The sequence below is a fragment of the Rhamphochromis longiceps genome, linkage group LG2 (assembly GCF_057381845.1).
Source record: "Rhamphochromis longiceps isolate RC_006_pf linkage group LG2, R_longiceps_female_GT1.1, whole genome shotgun sequence".
NCBI classification, from domain to species: Eukaryota; Metazoa; Chordata; class Actinopteri; order Cichliformes; family Cichlidae; genus Rhamphochromis; species Rhamphochromis longiceps.
In genome coordinates this window covers 40,176,732-40,199,598 of record NC_140558.1, presented here as the reverse complement: position 1 = coordinate 40,199,598, position 22,867 = coordinate 40,176,732, and the positions used below count along the sequence as shown (strand labels likewise).

General features: G+C 41.8%; 1 protein-coding gene across 4 annotated transcripts in view; it reads left to right on the top strand.

Annotated features, from left to right (window-relative positions):
* diaph2 (diaphanous-related formin 2) overlaps window positions 1-20,203 on the top strand; it is a 378,860-nt gene extending 358,657 nt beyond the window's left edge. For 3 of the 4 annotated variants that reach the window (XM_085428893.1, XM_085428885.1, XM_085428900.1), the window contains one exon: window positions 16,449-20,203. In XM_085428893.1, the coding sequence (XP_085285019.1) occupies window positions 16,449-16,513 (65 nt within the window). In that variant the 3' untranslated portion in view covers window positions 16,514-20,203. Of the gene's footprint in view, window positions 1-13,436; window positions 13,465-16,448 lie in introns of all 4 variants that reach the window. The other variant, XM_085428909.1, reaches the window with a different exon arrangement.
* Window positions 20,204-22,867: the final 2,664 nt, after the last annotated feature.

Sequence of the window (22,867 nt, the reverse complement as noted above, 5' to 3'; positions counted from 1 at the left end):
AGAAAAAAACAGTTCCATTTACTTCAGGTTAAGCTACAGCAGAACATGAAGCAAAGCATGCTCATGCTGACGGTACATGCGATAATCTTTTTATTGGTCGTCACTTTAAAATAACACAGAACCCTGGACTTGGACCCAGAAATGCAGCTTATGGAGGGTTCGAGTTGGAGGAATGACTTTGTGTGTGTGTCAGTCCACTGTGTGCCTACAAATCTATCTCTCTCTTCACGTCTATGTCTCTTTCTTGTGGCTGTTCTCAGGCTGTATCCCTCCAGTGTACACTATGTCCACACTGCGGTAGAGCAGCTCTGAAACTTTAATGCTAATTGATCCCAGTGAAGAAGTGCGGACACAGGTGTGTTGCCGCGGGCCCTGGCTCTAACATGGATGCCAAGGGATTCTAGGTAACTAAGGGGCTTATAGGCCAGGGCAGAAAGTGCCACTAGCCAGGATGCTAGTGACCCGATTCTTTTTTTTTTTTAATCAGCACAGGTTTGATGTGCACAGTATACACATCACTCAGAGTGAGAGAAAAAGTATAATGGGCCTTTTCAGCCACTTAGTCCCAGAAAGAAATGGCCCCAGGAAATAGATCTTCAAATAAAATTGTATTTTCTCAGTGAAACTCCTAAACTAAGTGTAATTAAAGATAAGACTAATAAAAAATAAAAGCATATCTTTTTGTCAGAGATGGAATCTTGTCAAATTTGAATACCACAGCTGAATTTTTGTTGTTGTTTTTCCCTAAAATTCAAGTGTCTTTTGCAGAAAATGACTATATGAGAAAATATGTGAGAACTCGCGGTGTAATGCTCTTGTTTCTGTGCATACTCAATTTTAAGAAGTGTAGTACATGTGTGTTAGTTTTTGAACAAGTATGGTAATTGTGAGCCTTTGAGCCCCAGGAAAACCCACATCTAAATCAGACTCAAGCTGCTGTGTAAGTTTGCAGTCTTGATTGTGTGGGTGTGGGTGGGCGGTTGGATGTATCTGCTCCTGTGTGTGTGTTGGTCTGAAAAGAGACTTAGTGCTGCCAAGACACAGGTGTGCGGATTAGGTGTGATCTCTTCTCATATTCTCAGTAGTATATCTTATTTGATGGCTTTTCTGCCATGCAAATCTCATCAAAAACTAGCTAACAATAGCACCACGTTGACAGACGCCCAAGCATCTGGCGGGCCACCACTCTGAATGTTCAAACTGCTGGGAACAACCTGTCTCCAGAAAAGGAGAAATAACTAAGAAAGTAATTCAAGGACTTTGTTTGTGCTTACGTGTTTGTGGGTTTTTTGTTTGTGTGTGTGTGCTTGAAAGAGATGAGAGAGAAAGAGGAGGCGGAAAGGGGGAGGATAGTGCATGTTGATAGCCTCATAAATCATGAACGAGATAGTGCTGTATCTTAACCACTGTTGAGCCAGGTGATGGCATGATGATGATCTGAATGCAACTCTGCTTCTTCTGTTTCAGCTACCTCCAGCTACTTTGTTCCCTCACTCTGCTCAAAGATAGAGAGAGGCAGGGAGAGAGGAGAGAAATAACTTTGGCTGGTACAGGGCCCCATTAAAGTGTGATGAGTGGCCTCAGTGAGGGGCTCTGTGTACAGCACTTTATTCAGGAACGATCACTTATTTATAGGTGTTGGAATTGTGTTGTTTGCTTGTTTTATTGAAAACCTTGTGGGTAAAGTGGCGGCAGGCCGCCTGGCATGTGAGCGCCGCATCTCTGGAGGGCATCCCTGCAGAAAAATCTTCCTCCTTGATGAATAAGTGAAGGAGGTGGATAAATTTTTCATCCACACTGAATCCATTGTCGCTTGAGATGTCTGGTCTGTTGGTATGTGTAGTCATCTTGCTCCCGCTTCATCTGATGCCAGCGCATACACACACTCAGTCACACATATAAGCTCAAAATGTATACTCGCACACGTAGAAGCACATCCACCATCTAAGCTGTGGACGTCGAGGAGTTCGACAAAGAGTGCCTGAGAAATGTGGTGGAATATCGATGAGTTATTGTTCACTCTAAGTCATATCAGTGCAGACAGAGCAACATCTAGAAAGGGGAATAAATAGATTTTGAAGTTTAAGAGGTGATAATGTAATGGCAACCTATTCAAGTTATGGCTGGGAATGCCCCCACGTTCCTGAACTGGAAAAGCAGAAGAAAACAGATGGATAGCTTTTGGTAAATTAAATTTAAAAAGAAAATTTCAAGTAACTTTATTCAAACTACAAAGAAGTCAGTCACACGGCTGCTGCTTTATACAGTACCACTATATACTTTGCATCTATCACCTCTACTTTAAGTTTTGCACACCAAAACGCACGTTGACAGCAGCACAAGAAAAACACAAGCAAAAACATGAAGGTAGCAAAGTGTAGCCCATCGCGGAGAAGCTTGTGGTGTTTTGTGTACATGAGGGAGCATCTCTCAGTATGAATGATTTATATTAAAAGAAAAAGTGAAAAGTCTTTCAGGAAGCACACCCGCACCCCCCATGTGAACAGACGGGAGCATCTTCACATGGCCAAATGGGTCTGATGGTGATCGCATGGAGGAAAGAGCGAGGCTGCTCACTGGCTGCAAAGCCTTCTGCGGTCTCCACCACTGCTCTCGCTGTGTGCTGGGACACTTCAAAAAGGGGATTAATAAATAAATAACACACAACACCATGTTTTATTAACTCGGGTAAGGCACGAGTGGGTAAAAGTCCTAGAGAATCCTGAGATTTGATGGAAGCTTGGATTGTTGCTGGAAAAAACTTTGCAGTTTTCTAGCATTCAGATTTTTTTAGAAGAACTCTGCATCCTTCTGGGCCATCATTCACCAACCTGGGCTATCGTTAAACACACACAGTTACGTTTATTTCATAATATGTGTTTTACAACATGTATGTAGGGTTGGAGCATTGGGGCAGCAGTCTGCACAGACTTCCCTTTCCCCAGCTTCCTCTTCCTGCTCATCTGGGGGGACAAAGACATTCCCAGGCTGTCTGAGAGATAATCTTTCCAGTGTGTCCTGGGCTCACCCTGGGGTCTCATCTCAGTTGAACCTACATATAACATCTCACCTAAGAAACATCCAGAAGACACCAAGTTCAGATTCCCGAAGCAGAGCAGTAGCCTTACCTGCTGATCTGAGCAGATTTTTTTACTGTTAGCTATTTTAGCCATGCATGTTTTTTATTTATATCCATTACATAACATATATCCATGTTTTTGTCAACACTTTTAATAAAAGGAGCGTTTTGCAATACAACACAGTAGGGCTGAAAATAACCTGACCACCATGTGTTTAGTTATCCGGTCGTAAAGTCTGACGTCACTAGCCGTGTCTGGGCCTAAACTCCGCTGCAGGTCCATATATCAAACGATCACTGTGGCATTACTGAGAGTTGAAAAACTGTCTAAAGTCTTTCCTCTTTAATAAAATGATCAGCGTTCTGCTCTACCAGGTGTAACAATTGAGTTTAACATCCAGGCATCCATGAAAACGGAATTTATGACATTTAATGGAGTTAGAAGTTAGCAGGAAGTTAGCTCGCTAGCTTCTATCTAAATACAATATAGCATGTCCTGACTGCAGGGTTTTGGAAACAAATTCAAACGTACAGCTCTGTTATCACTTCCAGCATAAATGAAGACAGAAAGCTAAACAGCAGTGACGTTTGTAGGGTTACTGAAGTTGGGCTAGCTGTAGCTAATGATATGCTACGTGACCGCTAGCGACACAGCTATGTTAGCATAATATAAACAAGCTAACTTTTTTTCCACTGGATAAAAGTTAATGTGAGTGTTCTCGGTGGTCAGGAACAAATGTAATCGCATGGCAGGATGCTGTAAAAGGACCAAACTTCAGCCAGGAGAACAACTGAGATAATCCATCCACAATACGAGGTTAGTCATTCATATACTGCTGCATGGGCTGGGCTGTAGTTACATCCTAAGGTTTTAAAAACTGAGCTTAAATAAATGATTAGCGGAAATAAAAGCCGAGGGAGGTCAACAGTGATCACTGACTGTTTTAGGAGCTTTTTGAGATTAAATAGAAGAAAATACAAAACATTAAACATGTTAACAACACAAAAGCCATATTAAACGCAGACTACTTTAGGCCCGGAAGTAGGATTCGTCACGTCATCACTTAACGATCGGATAGAAAATGAGAAAGATAAAAGCGACACTTGAAAATGAAAAGGCTTGGAATTGGTAGATGTTTTCTGCATACATTATTCACATGATGCAGTTGTCAAAATAATTTTCCAATCTCTTGAAACTTGTCATCGACACTACCGTAAATTAATACTAACGATAAAAGCGACGTTTTGCTATCGACACAGCTGTCCTTCGCTTGTGTAGCTGGCCTCTCATTAAAGAAACCACCTGGTAACTTCAGTAATTGACCCACTATGTGGTTTGACAGAAATTCAAGACTATTCCTCGCTATATTTATGTGTACGCCTAGGGAGTTGTACTGCTTCCTTAACATGGCACAAACAGATGTTTGTTTCCATAACCCCCTTCTTGGAGTGAATGCAGGATGTTTTTATAGCTTGGCTTGTTTTATGAGTATTAATACTGTCAGCATGATGCTGAGATTCCACTTGTCAGGTGTTATCTCCACATCGCAAATGGATTAGTGAGAGTGCGTGACTGTGATAGCATGCACATGCCTGTTTGTGTATCATCGTGCGTGTGTGCGCTGCCAAACTTATTTGTGTTTCTGAGACTTTGTGTGCGAATTATGCACCTGTGAGCATGTGTGTTTGTGTGTCATCTTGAGCGCACTGTGAAGGTGTCATTGTGAAGCCTAAACCCTGTAAGCTGTCAGACAGTGAGAGATGCTGCACCTCTAAAGGGCATGCTTTCTGGGCCTTTCCTGTCTATTATAAGCCCTGCAACACTCATCAATGCTGTTGCAGTGCACCCTCATGTCCCTCAAGCAGCCGCAGAGAGAAGCCACCTTTCTAACTAGGAGAGCCCTTGCCTCTAAACTTCTCATACCCTTGTCTTCCATTTTGACATGATAAACGCAAGCAGCAGTAATGAGGCATCGGGTTGTCAGGGCATCCATTTTGTTTTGCTCAAAACTGAGTAGAAGTAAAAAATTCCTCCCCGATCTCCATTCTGAGACACAAAGTCACTTTTCTCTCGAAGCTCTTTGTCGCTTCACTTTTTGTTTCAAACGCACTCATTTTGACCCACGTGTTATATGAAGTCTTATGCAGGGGGAGGGGCTTTATAGGACATTATTATAGGACATATTCGTTCCACAGAGCCTTTTTGATTACACAGGGCAGTATGACGCCACCGGTGGTGCTAGCATTGCAGCTAAGATCGACTGCAGCGAGGCTAGCCAAAGATTGAGATGTGTCGTTATCTTGCCATCTGTAACAGTCACGCCTGGCGTCGTCAGAAACAGATCGCCTTGATACCAGCCACATCAAATCTCCAGTTTGCCAAGAGAAAATAGAATAAAACAATCTATCGATCTTGCCCCACCTCCCTGTGTATCAACACAATCCATCTGTGTTTATCAGGCTATCTGGCTTCCTATCTTTTGTTGTCTGCAGACAGGCATTCTTTTCTTCTCTTCTTATATTTTCTTCCTTCCTCCTCCCACATTTGTTTGGTGATCCATCAGCCTATTTACCTTATCATGCTGCCAAACCATCCATTTACGCTCCCATCTGTCTGTCAAACTATATCTTAGCTTCCATTTGTCTAACTATCTCTCTGTCTACTCATTCACCTGTCAATCATGCAGCTTGCCTTGGCTGCCGCAGGTTCCAGCTGTTCATCTGGGTGAGGCTGTGTCTGACCTCGTCTGATTAGGAGACAGTTGGATAAAGTAATTAGATTTCTATCGCTTGATCTAAAGTTTTACACTGTATTAAATACACTGAAGTAGAATTTTAGCATAGAGTTTTAGCATCAGGGTTATTCAGCTAAACATATATGAACACTACTTATGGAGGATTGATATTTCAGTGCCTGAAATGTTTCCTACATTTGTTTCAGGTAAGATATATACTTTAAAAAATCAAGTTTCAAATGCCCACTTTCATTAAATTTTACACAACATGTTTCGTGCAGACTGTTATCTTTGATCTACATAACTGCCGCTATAGAATCCAAATGGAAACAGGTCATTGCTTTGGATCAGTCCAGTTCAGATCAGGCCTCAGTGGAGCAAGCCGGCCACTGATGTCCGTGTAGTCAGGAGGTCTGGCCTCCCACAGAGGCCCAATCAGTCTTATAGGATCAGTGACTGCCCCCCCTAGGCACCAGAGTGCCTTGGCCTGATGGATTACTCTCTCCTGGCTCAGGCATGTGAAACCCAGGCCTTTGCTGTGGGCCCCATCTGTGCTCTCCATGGCTCCTGCATGCCTCATGGTCATAGTCTTGGGCTGCTGGTGAAGCCCCAAATGAATCTCAGTTTCAGTCCAGTGTGCATATTTTGCCACTTCTACCATGCCTCCATGCATGACTTGTGTAAAAGAAAGATTTAATTAGACCCACAAACATTTTTCAGATATTTTGTCAGAAACATAACATATATAGCATGCTTATTATTGAATGTATGACTTTTTCTCAAATGTAACATATTAGAAAAGTAAACATTTGGCAATGGCGTCAGGGTGGTTTGGGTTGATTGTGACTCTGTTTTCTGATATTTTATAAATGAAGATGTTGATTTACTAAGCATGTTATTACCAGAAATCAAATATTAAAATATTAAGGGATAAATTCACAAATCTGTTGCACCACCACAACATTAAAAAATATTTAAATCAAACACACAAACTGATTTGCTAATGTTTGTGATGCACAGTTCACTGCAAATGATGCTGATATTTAATGCCAAAAAGAAGATGTCTTATTTTATGTGCTTGATATTGCTACATATAGGAGACATGGAAATTTAAGAGCACGTGTTGGAAGAGTGAGACATTTCTCACAGCCAGGTGAAGATGTGACTACCAAACATTACCAAAACACCTAATTCTAAATTTGCTCAGTGAATTTAGTGATGACCTGAAACCTCACACCTAAGAAGTCATGCAAAACCAGTGGCAACAAAACTTCTTCGATGTTTGGCGTTGGGTTCTTTTTAACATGCTGTGGCTCCTGTGCAGGAATTTCACAATCTGCACAACGGAGTTCAAAGTGAAAAAACTGAAGAACCAAGAGAACCGACTGATGTTGGCTGTGGACCCTATCCTAACCAGGCCTAATGCATTTACATTAATAACATTTAAAAACATGTTTTACCTTAATAAATTACACTTAAATGTAATTATAGTTATGATTTCAGGACCCAAGACATGGCACATGTTTTTTCACTAGGAGCTGGGCACTTAAAACAACTGATTTTAGTGGCGGACCTACACAAATTGAGACACGTGAGCTATAAAATCACAGATTTCACACACGAGACCATGAAATGAGGCAAATTGAGCACAGAAAAATTGTGTTAGTAGTGTTAACGCCCCCAGTTGCAGAGTATAGAAATAAACTTTTGTCAATCAGGTATTTCCGGTTTGTTTTATACCCTGAAGTCATGTAAGTTGTCTTAATACAAAAATACGTGATGTCACATGATTTACAGTCCTGCATTGGAGTCTGTCAATTACTGAAGTCTGTTTCCTTCATAATAATCCCAAGCGTACAGTTAACGTGCACGTGTTTGATCTGTTATTATACACTTTTCTGATTACAATAACAAACTGCGCCTTTTCTGTCAGTAGATTACCCACAGCTTGCGACCTTGCTCTAAAATGCGCAGCTCTCGGCAGATTGGACATGTCATGTTAAAATGAACTGACTGCACCTGTGTTTAGAAAACAGTGCGACTCTCGTAAATCACCGGCAAAACTAACCACAATTATCGGTGGTATATGGGGATTGCTCTCACACGTTATTGTGCCCCATTTAGTAAATGTGGCCCTAAGTGTATGGATAGATTCAATTTTTAAATGAAGCGGAAATGCTCCTGCTCATTTTACTCAGATCGAGATGTTAAACATGGAAGCTGCACTGTATACTTACGTGTTGTGCCAAAGTAGGGAGATAATGTCAAAGTATAAAGTAAATTCAAACAGTAGTCACACAGGTGGGCAGTGCTTAGCAGTTTTAGGAATATGCTCTCAAGGATATTTGTTTTCTTTCATGGTTATACTTAGGTTTAAGCTTCCCTCCTGAAACGTGACTGCTGAGAGGACAATCATGAATGGGAGTTTTGCCTCAGGCACTGATCGATCGCAAAAGTGTTTTCATATAACTGATCATTTGGGCTGTGTTTGTCTGTGCATCCCAGAATGCTCAGAGGCACCGTCCCATGACTGAGGAGTCAAGTCCTGCAGAGATATTTTAAGGAGATTTTTGAACCTGAGGAGCCCAGTGAGGAAAGTGTACTACCCTTTGTCTGTGAGGCATGTTGCCTTTAGTCAAAAACCTAACAAATGTGAGCCAAGCTCCAAGAAGAAACATGGATTTTTTTAGGTTACCACACACATAAAGTTAAGTGCAGGTAGTGCAGACAGGTTTTATGTGCGCAAACACATGCAAAACCTCACGTCTTCTCTCTTGCTGTTTTGTCCCTGGTAGAGAGCTGTCAAGGTTTCACTGGTGAGAAGGCAAAGTAATATTAAAAATAAAAAAACATTCATTTATAAGCATGAGCAGTGATTTCCTGTACTCTCCTCAAAAATATTTTATGCTTTGCAATCAAGAGGCATTTCTCTTAGAGCAAGCTTCTCTCGGGCTAGTATGGGACAGTAAGTTCCTGCGTGTGCATTATGTTCTGCGTGGATGTACCACATTTACGCACAGTATGCCCGACATTAAAAGCAGAAAAAATGCAAAGCGTAGAAAGCAGCAAAAGAGAGAGCTTCAACGATCCAAAATGGTGAGATTTCTCAGTGAAGGTGGACAGCACTGTTTTTGCAAAAGAGGATTTTAGAACTTAAGTGGCATCCTGGTAGTGAGAGTCGTGGGCTACTGGGAGAAAGAATGGCTGTATTCACTATCTGGGTCAGTCACTATTATTACCAAGCATGCACATCAAAGTACCCACAGAGATAGAGTGGTGATAGAGGCATGGAAAGATTAACCACATCCCTTGTGTTATGACCACCTTGCTCTCTACGAACCTCTCTTCATTACTGTTTATCTCAACAGGCTCTGTTGAACTCACTTTGCTTTCAGATTCTGTATACAAACTGTCAAGCAGGAATGGGAACCCGTATACATGGTTGCCAGCTCTGAATGCTTTAAGATTAAGTGTTCATTTTAAGCCAGAACTCTGTGTTACTGCTTGGTTTGCTTCCTGTGCTTCCTGGGTGTTTAGAAATCACAAGTGGCCAGCTTTTTGTAGTAAACAGCGGAGGTAATGTCAGTAATAAGAGGGATTAAAAGGGGGGAGGGGAGTAGAACAAAGTGAGAGAAGAAAATTGGAAAAAGGATACAGGATGAAAAAGCACGGTGTACACTGGAAGGCTCCAAGAGATACAGAAAGTGGAAGAATTTCAGTATCTTGCCTCAGCGTGTTTATCTAGACCTGTCTCAGACATTTCCCTTTGTCATGCCAGTCTGATCGCCTTTGCCTGCTATGGCATGCTGAGAAAACACACCAAAACACATCAAGCACCAGATTGCAGCGCCCTCGCTCTCAGATCTCCTGACACTTGTACAGCCCACTCCTTTGGGTGTTACTTAACGGTAAAAAATGTATATTACTGGCTATAGACACTTCCGTGCTTGACTATGCGCACATTTAAAATGTGAAAGTCATGCAGCACGGTGGCACGGTGGTTAGCACCGTTGCCTCACAGCACACCTGAGTTCAATTCCACCATCTGGCTGGGGTCTTTCTGTGTGGAATTTGCATGTTCTCCCTGTGTTTGCGTGGTCCTACCCGCCCCCGGGTACTCCGGCTTCCTTCCCATCATCCAAAGACAAGCAGTTTGTGGGGATAGGTTAACTGGAAACTCTGAATTGCCCATAGGTGTGAATGCGGGAGGGAATGTGAGTGCGAATGGTTGTCTGTGTATATTTGTTAGCCCTGCGACAGTCCAGGGTGTTCCCTGCCTCCCGCCCTAAGACAGCTGGGATAGGCTCCATCGCCCCCTGCAGCCCTGAAAAGGATAAGCGGAGGTGAATGGATGGATAAAAAGTCATAGATAAGAAGCTACTTTAAGCTGCTCCCGTATTCACAATGCCGGATGCACTTCCTGCCACAATCAAACCAGGGATCTTCCCCTTGATAGGCAAATGTGTAAATGGCTGCACTGTGGTGGATAACGTGTTGCATTTTGACTGTAAGGAAATACCTGCGTTCACAGTAGTGTGTGAAAATTTGTGAATGTCATTTGGGGCATTTGAAACACAAATAAACTGGATATATCAACACAGTTAACTGATTAACTAATTAAAAGATTAAATGTGAGTAGAATGTCTGGATTGTAACACTTTACCTATGGTTGCATCTTTTTTGGTCCATTTGCATGAAAGCTGATTGGTTTACACATTTTTGTTTTTCATGTAGCATTTCCTCTGAGTACAAATGAAAAATGCTGATAAGTATAGTGATGGAAATTCTACATTTTTATGGTTAAGTGTACATAAAGACAGATTTGAAAATGGACACCAAAAGTTGTTTGGTTTGCTTTTACAGCATTTATTATTAGTCCATTTAGTTTTCTTTTGTTTTTATATGTTTTGGGGGGTTTGGTACTCAGAACAACTCTGCAACAAAGTCATCTGCATCTGTTCAGCTTCTGTTACCAGAAGCAAGATGAACTTTGTTTTCTGCAAACTACAGTTGATATTCTCCGCTTGTGGCAACAAAAAAAGAAAAATCTTAACTACAGAAAATCTACCGTAATTGTCGGGCTATAAGCCGCTACTTTTTGCACAAGCTTTGAACCCTGCGGCTTTTAGTCAGGTGCGGCTTTTCTATGGATTGTCCGTGATTTTTGTCATATCGTAAGACGATTTGTTTTGTTTGTTCCGCTGTTGTACGGCACTACGTTGCCTGGCGGAAGGATCGAGGTTCAAGAGTGGTATGTTGGTCACGTGTCCGTCCGCCAGGCAACGTAGTGCCGTACGAAGTAGCGCGAAAAACAAACTTCAAAGTAGCACTACGCGTTCAGCGGGAGTCGTGGATGATGAGCGGCGATAAACTTGCAAAAAGCAAGTTATGCCCAACTCCACCGGTGGATTCTGACAGCGTGGAAAAGTGTGCAAACATCCACGATCACCAACGGATTTTGAAGGGCTGGACTGCTGCATGATGGAGAGGAGGACACCGCCACGGCCCTTCTTAGGGTGTTCGACTCTGACACTGACAACGAGGATTTCTTTGGTTTTGAAAGTGACAACGAAGGAGAGAAGCGGAGAGTGGATGACAAAGCCATCCTGAGCCTGTTAGTATCCGACACTGGAGGAGAGGACTTTGGTGGTTTTAGAGCGCAGGAAGAAGAGAAAGATGGTGAATGACTGACTTTTCTTCTTGTTAAAGCCGTGTCACTGCACCTGAGCCTAAAAGGTAGGCCGAATCTATTTTTCTGGTGTGCTGTAGGTTATTGTTATGTACTACATGTGCAAATATGTACCCATAACTTGTTTTTCAAAAATATTAATAAAAGGGGTGTGTCTCCAAACAGCCATCTCTTTCCTGACAATTCCCTTTGTGCATATTCTCTTACATATGATAAGTCAACATTGAAACACCTGCGGCTTTTAGTCAGGTGCGGCTAATGTATGTACAAAACAGGATTTTCCCCTGATTTTAGCTTGTGCGGCTAATATTCAGGTGCGCTTTGTAGTCCGGGAAATACGGTACTTTGGGAAGATCTTCATAGAGACACAGGAGAAACAAAGCTTGTTGCACCTTTAATCTTTTAATCTTCTACAATTCTCTGGTTTGTATACCTTTGAGCTGATTGTCGTAAATCATTGAGTGTCTGTAACATCACACAGGACACTGTGACACAATGTTTGTATTTTTTCACCTCATCACAGCTGCTCTCACCTTTTACTCAGCTGCACAATGTTTTCTTTCTTGCTCTTTATTTGTGGTGATTAGTCTTACCAGCGAACGAGGGGCTATGTTTGCCATCACTGTAGTTTTGAGATACCTGGGTCATAATTTTCAGTTAGAAGAAATAGCTTCTCTCACTCTGCATCCCATTTATATGCCGTATCTTGTTTCTGTGTACAGAGTTCCATTACTCTGTAGCTCGGAGGCTGGTAGAGGGGAGGGAGGCGGGAGGTAAAGGAGATGAAAAGGAGTGATAGAAGGCTGCGGCTGTTCCTGTTGCTGGTGCCGCAGACGCTTTCCCCCTCAGCAGAGAAGCAAACAACATGTTGATGTGCAGCAAGCAGAGATTTAATCACCTTTGCTATGTTTCAACTCATCAAAATATGAAGTGCGGAGCAACTCAGACAGGGAGAATTAGACAAAGGCAGTGACATGTCAGAGGCATCATGTCATCGCTAACTTATTTAACCAAAAAGAGAGTCGATGCAAAGCTATCACAACAGCTACCACAAGAGCTCCAGCTCCAGTCTTTACTCCAGATACTCTCCTGCTGAAGCTATTTACACAAAAGGCTGGTGATTATGAGCTTTTTATTGTGGCCTTGAATATGGGTCAGTGAACATGAGTGGCATGTTTAGATGTTGGGCAGTTGCTACCCAGACAGTATTTACCTAACATTGTCTAGTGCCTTCTAAGCCTTGTGGTTTTTACTGGGCTCAGAGTATCCGATGTGAAAACCATTTGGTGAATGAATGATGGCTTTTTCTACTTTAGCAGTGAACAGAACTGCATCATGATGTAATTCAGTGCAATTAGCCATTAACATAACACAACATCTGTCATATGAAGAAATGGCATCTCTCTGGAAGCCCTCCAAAGAGTCAGGAGAAGGTCGGAGTTGACTTTGCAGGCTTAAAAGGCCTCTGCTTTTCGCTGCTCTGTAATCTGGCGTCCTCTCCTCCTCCTATTACCCTTGTCTTATTCAGAGCCTCTCCCTTGTGGCAGGGATCATCATGATATACATGCAAGGATTTTCCTCTGCTAACACTAAAGGAACAATGTATTTCCCTCTGTTGGTGTGAGAGAGAAAAGGAGTGAGTGTGTGTGTGTGTGTGTGTGTGTGTGTGTGTGTGTGTGTGTGTGTGTGTGTGTGTGTGTGTGTGTGTGTGTGTGTGTGTGTGTGTGTGTGTGTGTGTGTGTGTGTGTGTCAGTGACATCCCCCTCCATCTGCCATCCATGGTGCTTTTAGTAACATTTTGAGAAACAGTGCCAGCCAGCATTTAATTAAGTTCTGGTATGCCAACATCTCCCTGTTGTAACATGGAATATCTCTTCTTTTGTCAATTTCTCTCCTGTTTCTGTGCTGCTCTGTGTCGGTCTTACTGTAACAGGGAAAGATGTCGCCTCTGGGAGAAGCAGGTAAAGAAGCCATCAAAACCAATGCAAGTAGAAAGAGTTGCAATCAGCGCACCAAAAGGAAAAAAAAAAACTAGTTGTAGAGCATCTTTTGTGTGGATCTCTTCTCCTTTTCCCCAGTTTCACTTTGTTTCCCTCTCTTCCTGTATGTGTGTGTGTGTGTGAGCGCCTGTGTGTGTGTGTGTGTGTGTATGTGTGTATGTGAGCTTTCAATTCAGTAGAGGCTACTAGTAATGTTTCTCTCCCAGTAGAAATGGCTGCTGTTTGTTCAATTGTTGTGATAGATTGATGTGGGGTGGGAAAAGATGGGCTTTTATGCACCTGAACATAGGAACAGAAAAGTCTTTATGAGAAGCCTGTAGCTCTCCATTCAAGAATCGTCTGATGGGAGATGCATTTTGCTGGAAGTTTTTCTCTTTTTTTGCAAAGTCTTTCACGAACGCTTTCCAATATATTCAGGCAGTCAGGCAAGACACAAATACCCCCAAAAGGGCACTTGTTATTTGTTATTCCACAAAAATGCTGCCTCCAGTTTAGGGCAGTTTTCCTGTAGGGTTTCAACAAGTGGCCACCTTAATGGTTTCCATTCTTTTCAGTTTGCACAGAATACAAAATGACTCTTCAAATGCCCACCAACGGTTTGCACTTGTGATGTAGACAGTTCTCATATAATTAGCTATGCATCTGTACTTTAAATAATATTGTGGTTATCTGTAAATAGTCCTATAAACAGAGAGGACGGCTGAAGATCCATATTTGCCTGCCTGATGTATACTGGCTGGAATCCTGTTTCGACCACTGTGGCTTACTTTAAACTAATAACGTTGACTGTCTAAACCAAGTTGGTTGATGGTAAGTATCCTGAATGCAATGTGTAGAATGGCATCGCTCAAAAAATGGATATGATGCTCTATTAAAAGGAAAATCATATTTGTACTGCGAATTTAATTTTTCTTCCGATTTTAAAACGATTTTTTTTAGCTTGTCTTTCGTCATTTTACTCATCTAATAATTCATAATGCCTTCTTTAGACAGCCGCCTTTGATCCCTTTCACTATTGTTTTTCCCATTCCTATTTTCTATCCCATTTCCTATTTACAGTAATAGATGTAACCCAAGATGACCTCAGATCAGAGACAGTGGGTCTGTATTCTCCGAGCTCTGTTTTTCATGTTCTTCTGATAGAATGAGGGTTAAAGGGGACTGCTTGCGCAGAAATGAGGTTACAGCAATTGGGCTTGCAAATGATTGGCAGGGATAGATTGTGGATGATCTAGTTGTTTTTTTTTCTTTTAAACTGTCCCCATTTTTGCTTTCTTTTTTGTGTAATGCTGCTTGTTATTTTGAAAAGAGGGAGGTTGTGTAAGTCATGCTTACAGAATAAAGCACAACTTGTGAACAGAAAAAACGAGTACATGAATAAGCAGTCGTGATGTGTTTGGATGCGCTGCCAGAACATGGTAGCTTTTGCAGTGGCCTATTGTATATGAATCTATGTTGTACTAAAATAATTTGAGAATGCAGGACCTTTATCTGTTTTCCTTAAACATCTTGAGCTGTCTTCCTTTCGGTCTCTTTCATCCCTCCCTCTTTCTCCCCCTCTCCTCCTGTGCACCATCTGCATGATGCTTTGTATCCAGTCTGAAGGAGTGCTTGCTGTTCTCCGCTGTGAATGTGGGAGTCGGTGTGGATCTTGCGTGTGAACGTGTTTGTGTATGTGTTCGTCGGCATCGCAGTCACTCTCAGCTCATTACCTGACATGATGGATGGTGCAAGTGCCATTAAACAACGCCCAGCCAGGGACGCCTGGCACCCTACAGCTGGCACTGAGTAATGGGCACATTGGCGACGGCACGCTTGGAAATACCAGGGAGTCCTGTGTGGGTGTGCCTGCAGTCAACTCCCTGGTTCTGTTCAGCCCCACCTGCCACCTGGCTGCCCAGTAGATGCCATGGGCATTTCTGGGCAGCCATCGTTGGATAGCATAGGAGGCAGTGTTTGTATGACTCTGTCATAGAACTGGCAAGAGAAAAACCCAAAGTGTGACTGGCCTGCTTTCTGACCACAAGTGCTACAGTGGCATATTCTCTGTTACTAGCAGCGAATCATATCTGATTGAATTTTTTCTGCATATTTTGACTCATGTTGGTCTTTTTCTCATTGAAGTTTGGACTCTTAGGTTGATCCTTTTCATTTCTCAAAGGATCTTTCTAATGCTAAAGACCTACAAGACAATGCTTCTGTCTGGGTGCTGTATTAGGGCCTTTGCTAGTTCACCAGACAAAAGCTTTTCTCGTGAAGCAGGAAGTGTTTAGTGCACTCGATGCAGCTGAAAACATTCAGTTCACAGTAATACAAGGTTGACATGTGAATGAACCGCATAGCTTCAAATAAACTCTAGAGTTCAGGTAAAAGTTGCAAAGGTATTGACAGTTGAACACCAGAGGACGTCTCTCTAATCTCCAGCACATTTTAGCCACTAAAGACAGTGAGGACACCACGTAGTTTAGCCATGGGCGGCTCTGCTATCACCTCCGTAGCAGCTTGTTGCAGTGCAGCTGTCCCCTGCAGGGAGGCCACGGTGGAAACGTGTCACGATGGAGAGAGCACACAGGCTTGAATGGAAAAAGGCCATATGTATACTATTTTTGTAGTGGTATTAGTTTTTGTGCGTGGTGCATTTACTTTGTGCATTTGCTGCATCTGATGAGAGAATAGTTGAGGGGCTCTTGAGTGGAAGTCTGGATCAGGAGCTGAATAGTTACTATGACACCAGAGACAAGCACCTCCACTCCAGCAGCTTCTTCTGTTCCTTCCCTGCTGCTCTGCTCTCAATCAGCCTGGATTTTCTTCACGTCGTTTCTCCTCTGTCTTTGATTTGGTTGAGCTCCTGTGCTAGTATGAATCAATGTACCAGCGCTTTCATGTTCCTTCTGATTCTCACATTTTGTATTTTTATTCTTTGTCTTCCTGTTTTTTTTAACCAGACAACCGTCGTGCAGTCCTGGAAAGATCTCGCTCACGGCACAACGCAAATCACCAAGCTCGATGATCACCCGCGCCTACTATAAGACGCTAGATAAGTGCCAAAGAGGGCTGCGAGGAGGAGACCTAGAAGACATCTGAAAGAGGGACAGACCACCCCTTACTGTGGCACATACACAAACTCCAAGGAATCCCACATACACACAGCACCAAGTACAGAACAAACAAGCCTAAAGAAACTACACAGAACTGAAGAATCATTTTCATCCAGTTCATCAGACGTTTTACATATTTATTCAAGAATTGTTCATCACTTTAAATGTTTGTCCTCTCTAGCTGGTTTGATATTAAAAACAATACATTTTAAGGTTACTGCAGAGAAATGAAACGTTTTGATTGTTTGAAAATCCATTTTCATTCTTGCAAGTCTAAGCCTTCCACTTAAATCCTTCTGTAATCAAAATACTTCACACTCAGATTTGACGTGAAACATGTATTGAACATTGCAGCGTACTGAAGAAAGAACTAATGCCAAGAAGGACTGCAGAGTCGTTCATTCCCGTGAACATACCACACACCCTTTATTTTGCAAACAAGCAGCGGGGCAGCTGTCCTCTAAATGGAAAACAGGGATTTAACACCCGTGTTGGCAAGCCTTCAACCTGCTGATGTTTTCTCGAGCAGCTCCCCAAGCTCTTATCAAAGAGGGAGTAGTTGTTTAAAATTTCTTACTGCCAGTACCTCCTTCAACCAACATCAAGACAGTTTTCACAACAGCCAGTTGTCTCCGTAAATCAGCTCATTGCATATACCACAAAGCCACAAGAGCTGGCCCCCGTCTGTACCGATATTTCAGAGCTTGTGACTCATGGATTTTGAAACTGTAATCTCCATTTTGACAAGATGCATTTTATTTTTAGTTGTGTAATATCTAACTTTGCCTTTGGGTGCTGATCTGTCCCAAGGTCGCTTTTGCTTCTAACATGAGAGACTGACACATTTTTAAATGCATCTAACTGCCTGGAGGAGCTAACATGAACTTTTTGACCTTTCCTGTGATCAGGTGTTCAGCAAGGGAAAAAAACGACAACATTACCATCATTTTATTATTAATCTGTTTGAAATACAATAAAGGCACAGGCCGAAAATTAATCTATCTGTAAACTAGCAGTAAAAAGGTTTGCACTTTGTCTTTCATTTGGTTTTTAAACACTGGAATCTCCAGAAAAAGAAAGAAAGAAATTATGGAAAAATTTTGAACCAGGTTAAAATAACAAGTGTTTATGTAAGCAACCTGTTGTAGTAGTTACTGAAAGGCAGTGCTGTCACCAGTGCCTGACGTAGGACTCGTCTCTATGACTACAAAACAAAAACGAGGCTTGCAATCTAACATGTGGTTAACTTTGTGAAAGGGTCCGTTTTATCCCAAATGTTGACCTTTTCCCAAACCTAACTGAAAAACATAATATATATTTGGTAGAACATGAGACATGATTTTATATAAATATGTAAAAACCCTCGTAGGTTCCAAAACATTTAAATTCATCTGACTGAATGTATGAGGTCAAGCAGGGTTTTAAGACCACCAAGAGGTGGGATTTGTGTAATTCTTCTACCTGGACAAACTCCTCCAAACAGCCACCTGGTGTGTGGCGTTTGTGTACGTGATAGTTGAAACTTTGCTGTGAGCTTGTTTCTCTGTATGGGCTCACTGTCACACAGTTTCACGTGAACTATTTATTCATGTATTCATGCCTAGGGTGGCCCTTGTTCCCTTACTTCCCTAAACTGTAAGCAGATGCTACTAAAAACAACCGCTGAATCCACATGGAGACCGGGCACGAGCAGAATTATCGACTGAGGGGCACAGTAGACAAGATGATCCTTGTCTTGGAAAGCGAGTCTCCAAACGCCCTCCGATTCCCCAGCACTAAGGGCACGAGCAATCATTTTACCTTAAGACAGGTTACCATACTAATAACAGAACTCAGCTGTAGGCTTTGTGTGTCTGTGTGTTTCTGTGTGGGGCAATCGTCTGTGTGCACCATGCCAGCTCAGTAATCTGAACAGGAACTCGGGCAAAATAGGATTCCATGTGCTCGACTCCTGGGCTGAATAGATGGAGATTTTTTTCATTTAAACAATCTGCCAGTGCAGCTTATGATGTGTCTGTTTCATGATGCCTCCTCTCCCAGCCTGCGCACTTCTAAAAATGCAATTTTACACATCATCTCGGCTCAAGGTGCACCCACAATACTCTGAGACGTCTGCATATTTAATTCTCCTCTGAATATAAGGTTTGAGCAGTCATACAGAGAAAGCAGAGAGAATGAGGTTTCTGCATTGATGGCAGTTTTAAAGACGTGTTGCACACTGCGCAGAGATTGCAGTGATTTTTCTTCCCTTTCTAGTAGAAACTTGCCCTTTGCCCTCAGCACAGTTTCAAGCAATTAATAACAGCTATTGTTTTATCAGTCGTCCAACTACAGTGATATTTAGTGCTTTATGATTGGATACTGTGTATGCTAAAACAACAAGTGGTTTGCGGTCAGCAGTAACAGTATGTTTTTCTCACAAAATTTGACTGAATTATTCTTTTTTTTGCTCATTTTAAACAACTTCCTTCCACATTTGCCAAGTGTTTGTTTAGCTTTTTTTCTCTAAACTATAAAAAAAGACTGTACAGACAAAAGCTTTTCTAAAACTGTAATTGTTATTTCAACTTTGATCCAATTAAGTCATTCAGAGTAGGAAATTTGATGTTATTATGATAGTCAAGTGTTATTTCTTATCAAAACACTGGTGCATCTTTTTAGAGATGTCATTTAAAAATCTGTTTTGTAATGATTCTGATGTGCACCGTGCTGAGCTAAGCGCTACACTGTTTGCCATTATAGAAGTTCCAGATCATCAGTGTTCACCTTGAATACGTTTGGTGTTTTTGAATGATAACAATGAGTGAAAACAAGACGCTTCTACAACGACAACATTTCCATCGTTCCTGTGAGTGATTCATGTGTTTCTCCCCCACACCATCTCGTAGAATATTCAGAATAATGTGTTTTTTCCTAGAAGAATAGTAGAGAGTCCATTGACAATGAACCCGAATTGGTCTGCCGTGTTATTGTAGAAATCAGCATATCGGCCCATCCTCTTACTGGTTGTTACTAACAAACCTCAGCTGATGGTGTTCTCATTGTAATGGTAAGAATGGCGAGGCAGGGGTATAAAGGTAAAGGTGCCATTTCTCTGCAGTGGCAAGTGATTAAATGAAAAGTTTGAAATGTTACTTACACTCACTGACTGCGCACTTTACCTCACAAGTTATTCTGCTCAGGCGGAGAAAGATTTGTTTAAGATTCGTAAATACAACATTGCCACTAACAGAGTGAACTATTTGCAAAGCATTTCTTTTGGTAAATAGTTCCCAGCTGCCACATATCCAGTTCTTTCCGACTTTGTTAGCGCTTACTATTGATTTGTGGAAGAACAATTGTGGCTGAATCAACAAACAATGTTCATAACTGTTGACAAACCCTGTCCAACCATGGTGTGTAAGCTGCCATATCCCTGCCTACCTTTCTTGTTGTCACCGAGTATGTTTTATTGTCATAAGAAACATTTATATTTGTAACATTTTAAGTTTATTTGTATCCTTAGAAACATGAAGAAGCAAAATGGTTATGCACACTGTCCTTCCATAAACTATGTAATGGAATATGATACTAAATAATAACCACTTTGTTATATAAACAAATTTCTGTGCGCGTCTTTGTCTCTTCTTCTTTTGCCAGTAGTTTTTTTGTATTCACACGTCACAAGTATTTCTTGATCAAGTCTTCACCTTTTGTCTTGCTGTGTACTTGGGTCTAAAATTACATCTTCGGTTCATTTTATAGCACGGCAGAAGATACCTGCTCCTCTGACTTATGGACAGAGCTTACAGAGAGCTCCAGGTTTTAGTACATGATAAATGAGACAGCTCCTACCTATAAAAGCAACATATTTGGACCTCGGTGTCCTCGCTGCTTTATCTTGCACAGTGTCAAAGGCAAAGTGATAATGCTGTCATGTCTAATGGCAGCTTAGGGAAATTACTAGCGTCTGAAAACACATTTCAAAGAATTCTTCTCATTTTAATCATTTTGCAGACGTTTCTCTCTACTGTGATTTCAGCTTATCTCCACCTATGTTAGACAACGGGGAAAATCAGGGTAGCAAACCAATCATTTGTTTATTATTTGATACTAAAGAATTTTAATTTGTAAGCCGGGGAAACATTTTCTCTGGAATTTCTCTTTTATAGGCAGTCAAAACAAAATTTGCAGTTTAAATCTGTGTTAGGCAGTTTGACTTTAAAGTTAATAAGAGTCTTTTTTTTTTTTAGAGCAGCAATTTATGGAAAAAATGAACTCTCCATGATGTGTTCCCGTGCGATCAGTTTGTGTCAGTCTGTACGAGTCTCACTAGCGAGCGTCGAATTGCAGGGCAGGGCTGCTCCTGTCCTAACCGTTTGCTTTACAGCCCACCGACCACCACCACCAAGTCTGCTCACATGTAATGGCGTGTTCTCCCTGCATGTGCCATGTCCCACATCCCAGCTGCAGCACGACATCATAAAATAAGGGCTGATATCTGTGAGTATACCTCGGGTCACAAGGAGCTCTCTCCCGCTCCTCCTGTGCACTCGCACACAGAAATGCGCGACGCTTCTCTCGACGTGTCTTGGGACTGATCTTCTCTGAGCCTCTTCTCCTCCCAGTGTGCAGCCAGACAGATGGAGATTCATCTCTCAACAAGCTGTGATCTGTGTTTAGAGATGTGTGCTGCAGAACACAACTCTAATTAGGTTTATTGTTGATCTAGGGAGGTTAATTTGTACTTGGCTGCAAGTGCTAAAGAAGGCCAACCTAGTTCCTTACGAGGCACCAGCACTGCAACCATAAGAAGAACAGCTTTTTTATCTTCTTGACTTTCGAGGTGATTCAGAATTATTATACCCTCTTGCTATATTTGTCTAGTTCGGTATAATTGCGCTTTGTACCGGGCTGAGAGATCTGTCATGGCCGGGGCGGTAGAACTGGAAATGAGATACTAGAAGTGTGTTTGTCTAATGAGCTTAGGGGTACAGTTGTGTGGATGTGGCAGGTATTACTTATTTTTTTATCCTGTTTTTTCTTTTCTTTTTTACAACCTCCAGGTAAGTAGCCTTGTCAAACTCTGAGAGATGAGCCTGGCCCACACAAGTTTTTTCTCTCTCGCCACCTTCTTTCTTCACGCTATTCACAGTCGTGTTTCTAATGCACTCTGTGACAGATCAGTTGTCAGCGGGAATACAACATAATTATGTTTCATTTCACATTTCCGCCTAATGGAATACGCAAACATTATGGAGATGAGACAAAGCAGGCAGTAACGATTCCCTCCTTACCTGAGCTAATTCTGTCTGAGGAGAAATCTTATTCAAGCAGCACTTTGCGCTTAACCATGGCACTTTGATAAAATGCATGCATGTCCAGGGTGCATGGGTGTCTAAATAAATTTGCCTGTAAAAGAATTTACTTGTCTAATGTTCTGCAGGTGTGTGCCATTTGTGAAAGGAACAACTCTACCTATAGGCCTGTTTGGTACTTTGCAGCTTGAGCAGCATTGCACATTTGTCTTGGTGTATTTGCCATTAACAGCTCAGTGTCATGAGCATGTAAGACTTACAGTTAATGTGACCATCACAGTAGTGCTGCACCGAAAAATGCATTTTAAGAAAACACAGCATATTCTTGTAACGACAGTTTATGTTATGGTGCCTATTTTCTTTTAACTCAACAGGATGGGAGTCATCAGCTTTGCACTGTTTAGAAGCTAAACTTAAATATGATGCCAATGGTACTTTGTCTTTACCCGCTGTTCTGCTACGTGAGCATAGACTGCACATTGATATGTAAACTACTTGAATGAAAGGGCAATAGCTAGCAGGAGCGCTACTGCAAACTAAAGTTTTGATTAACAAAGTGTAAACGTTTTTGACTGCGACAGTAACTGGGATGCTGGTGAACAACGGGATAAAAAGTCTTACTTATCGAGAGAACTGAACAGCTGTCTCCTCCCAGTGTCTTTGAATACAACCAAATACTAAACCAGCTGCAGTGGAGGTGGAGCTGACTAAGAAATGCGTGCACTGTATGCTCACAGTGCCCTGGATTTTTTTTTTATTTCACTTTAAATGGGAACATAAGTTTTTCAAATTAAAATAATTTGATGCTGAATAAGAGTGAAAAGCAGAGACTGGGACCAAAAACCATTCAGGAGAATGTTTACAAAGTTAAAGAATCAAGTGAGATGGTTAATTTTCCCAAACATAATCTTGAGTGTCACCACCTGCTGGCTATGAGGACAAAGAGGCTGTTTTAAGGCACTCGTTCAA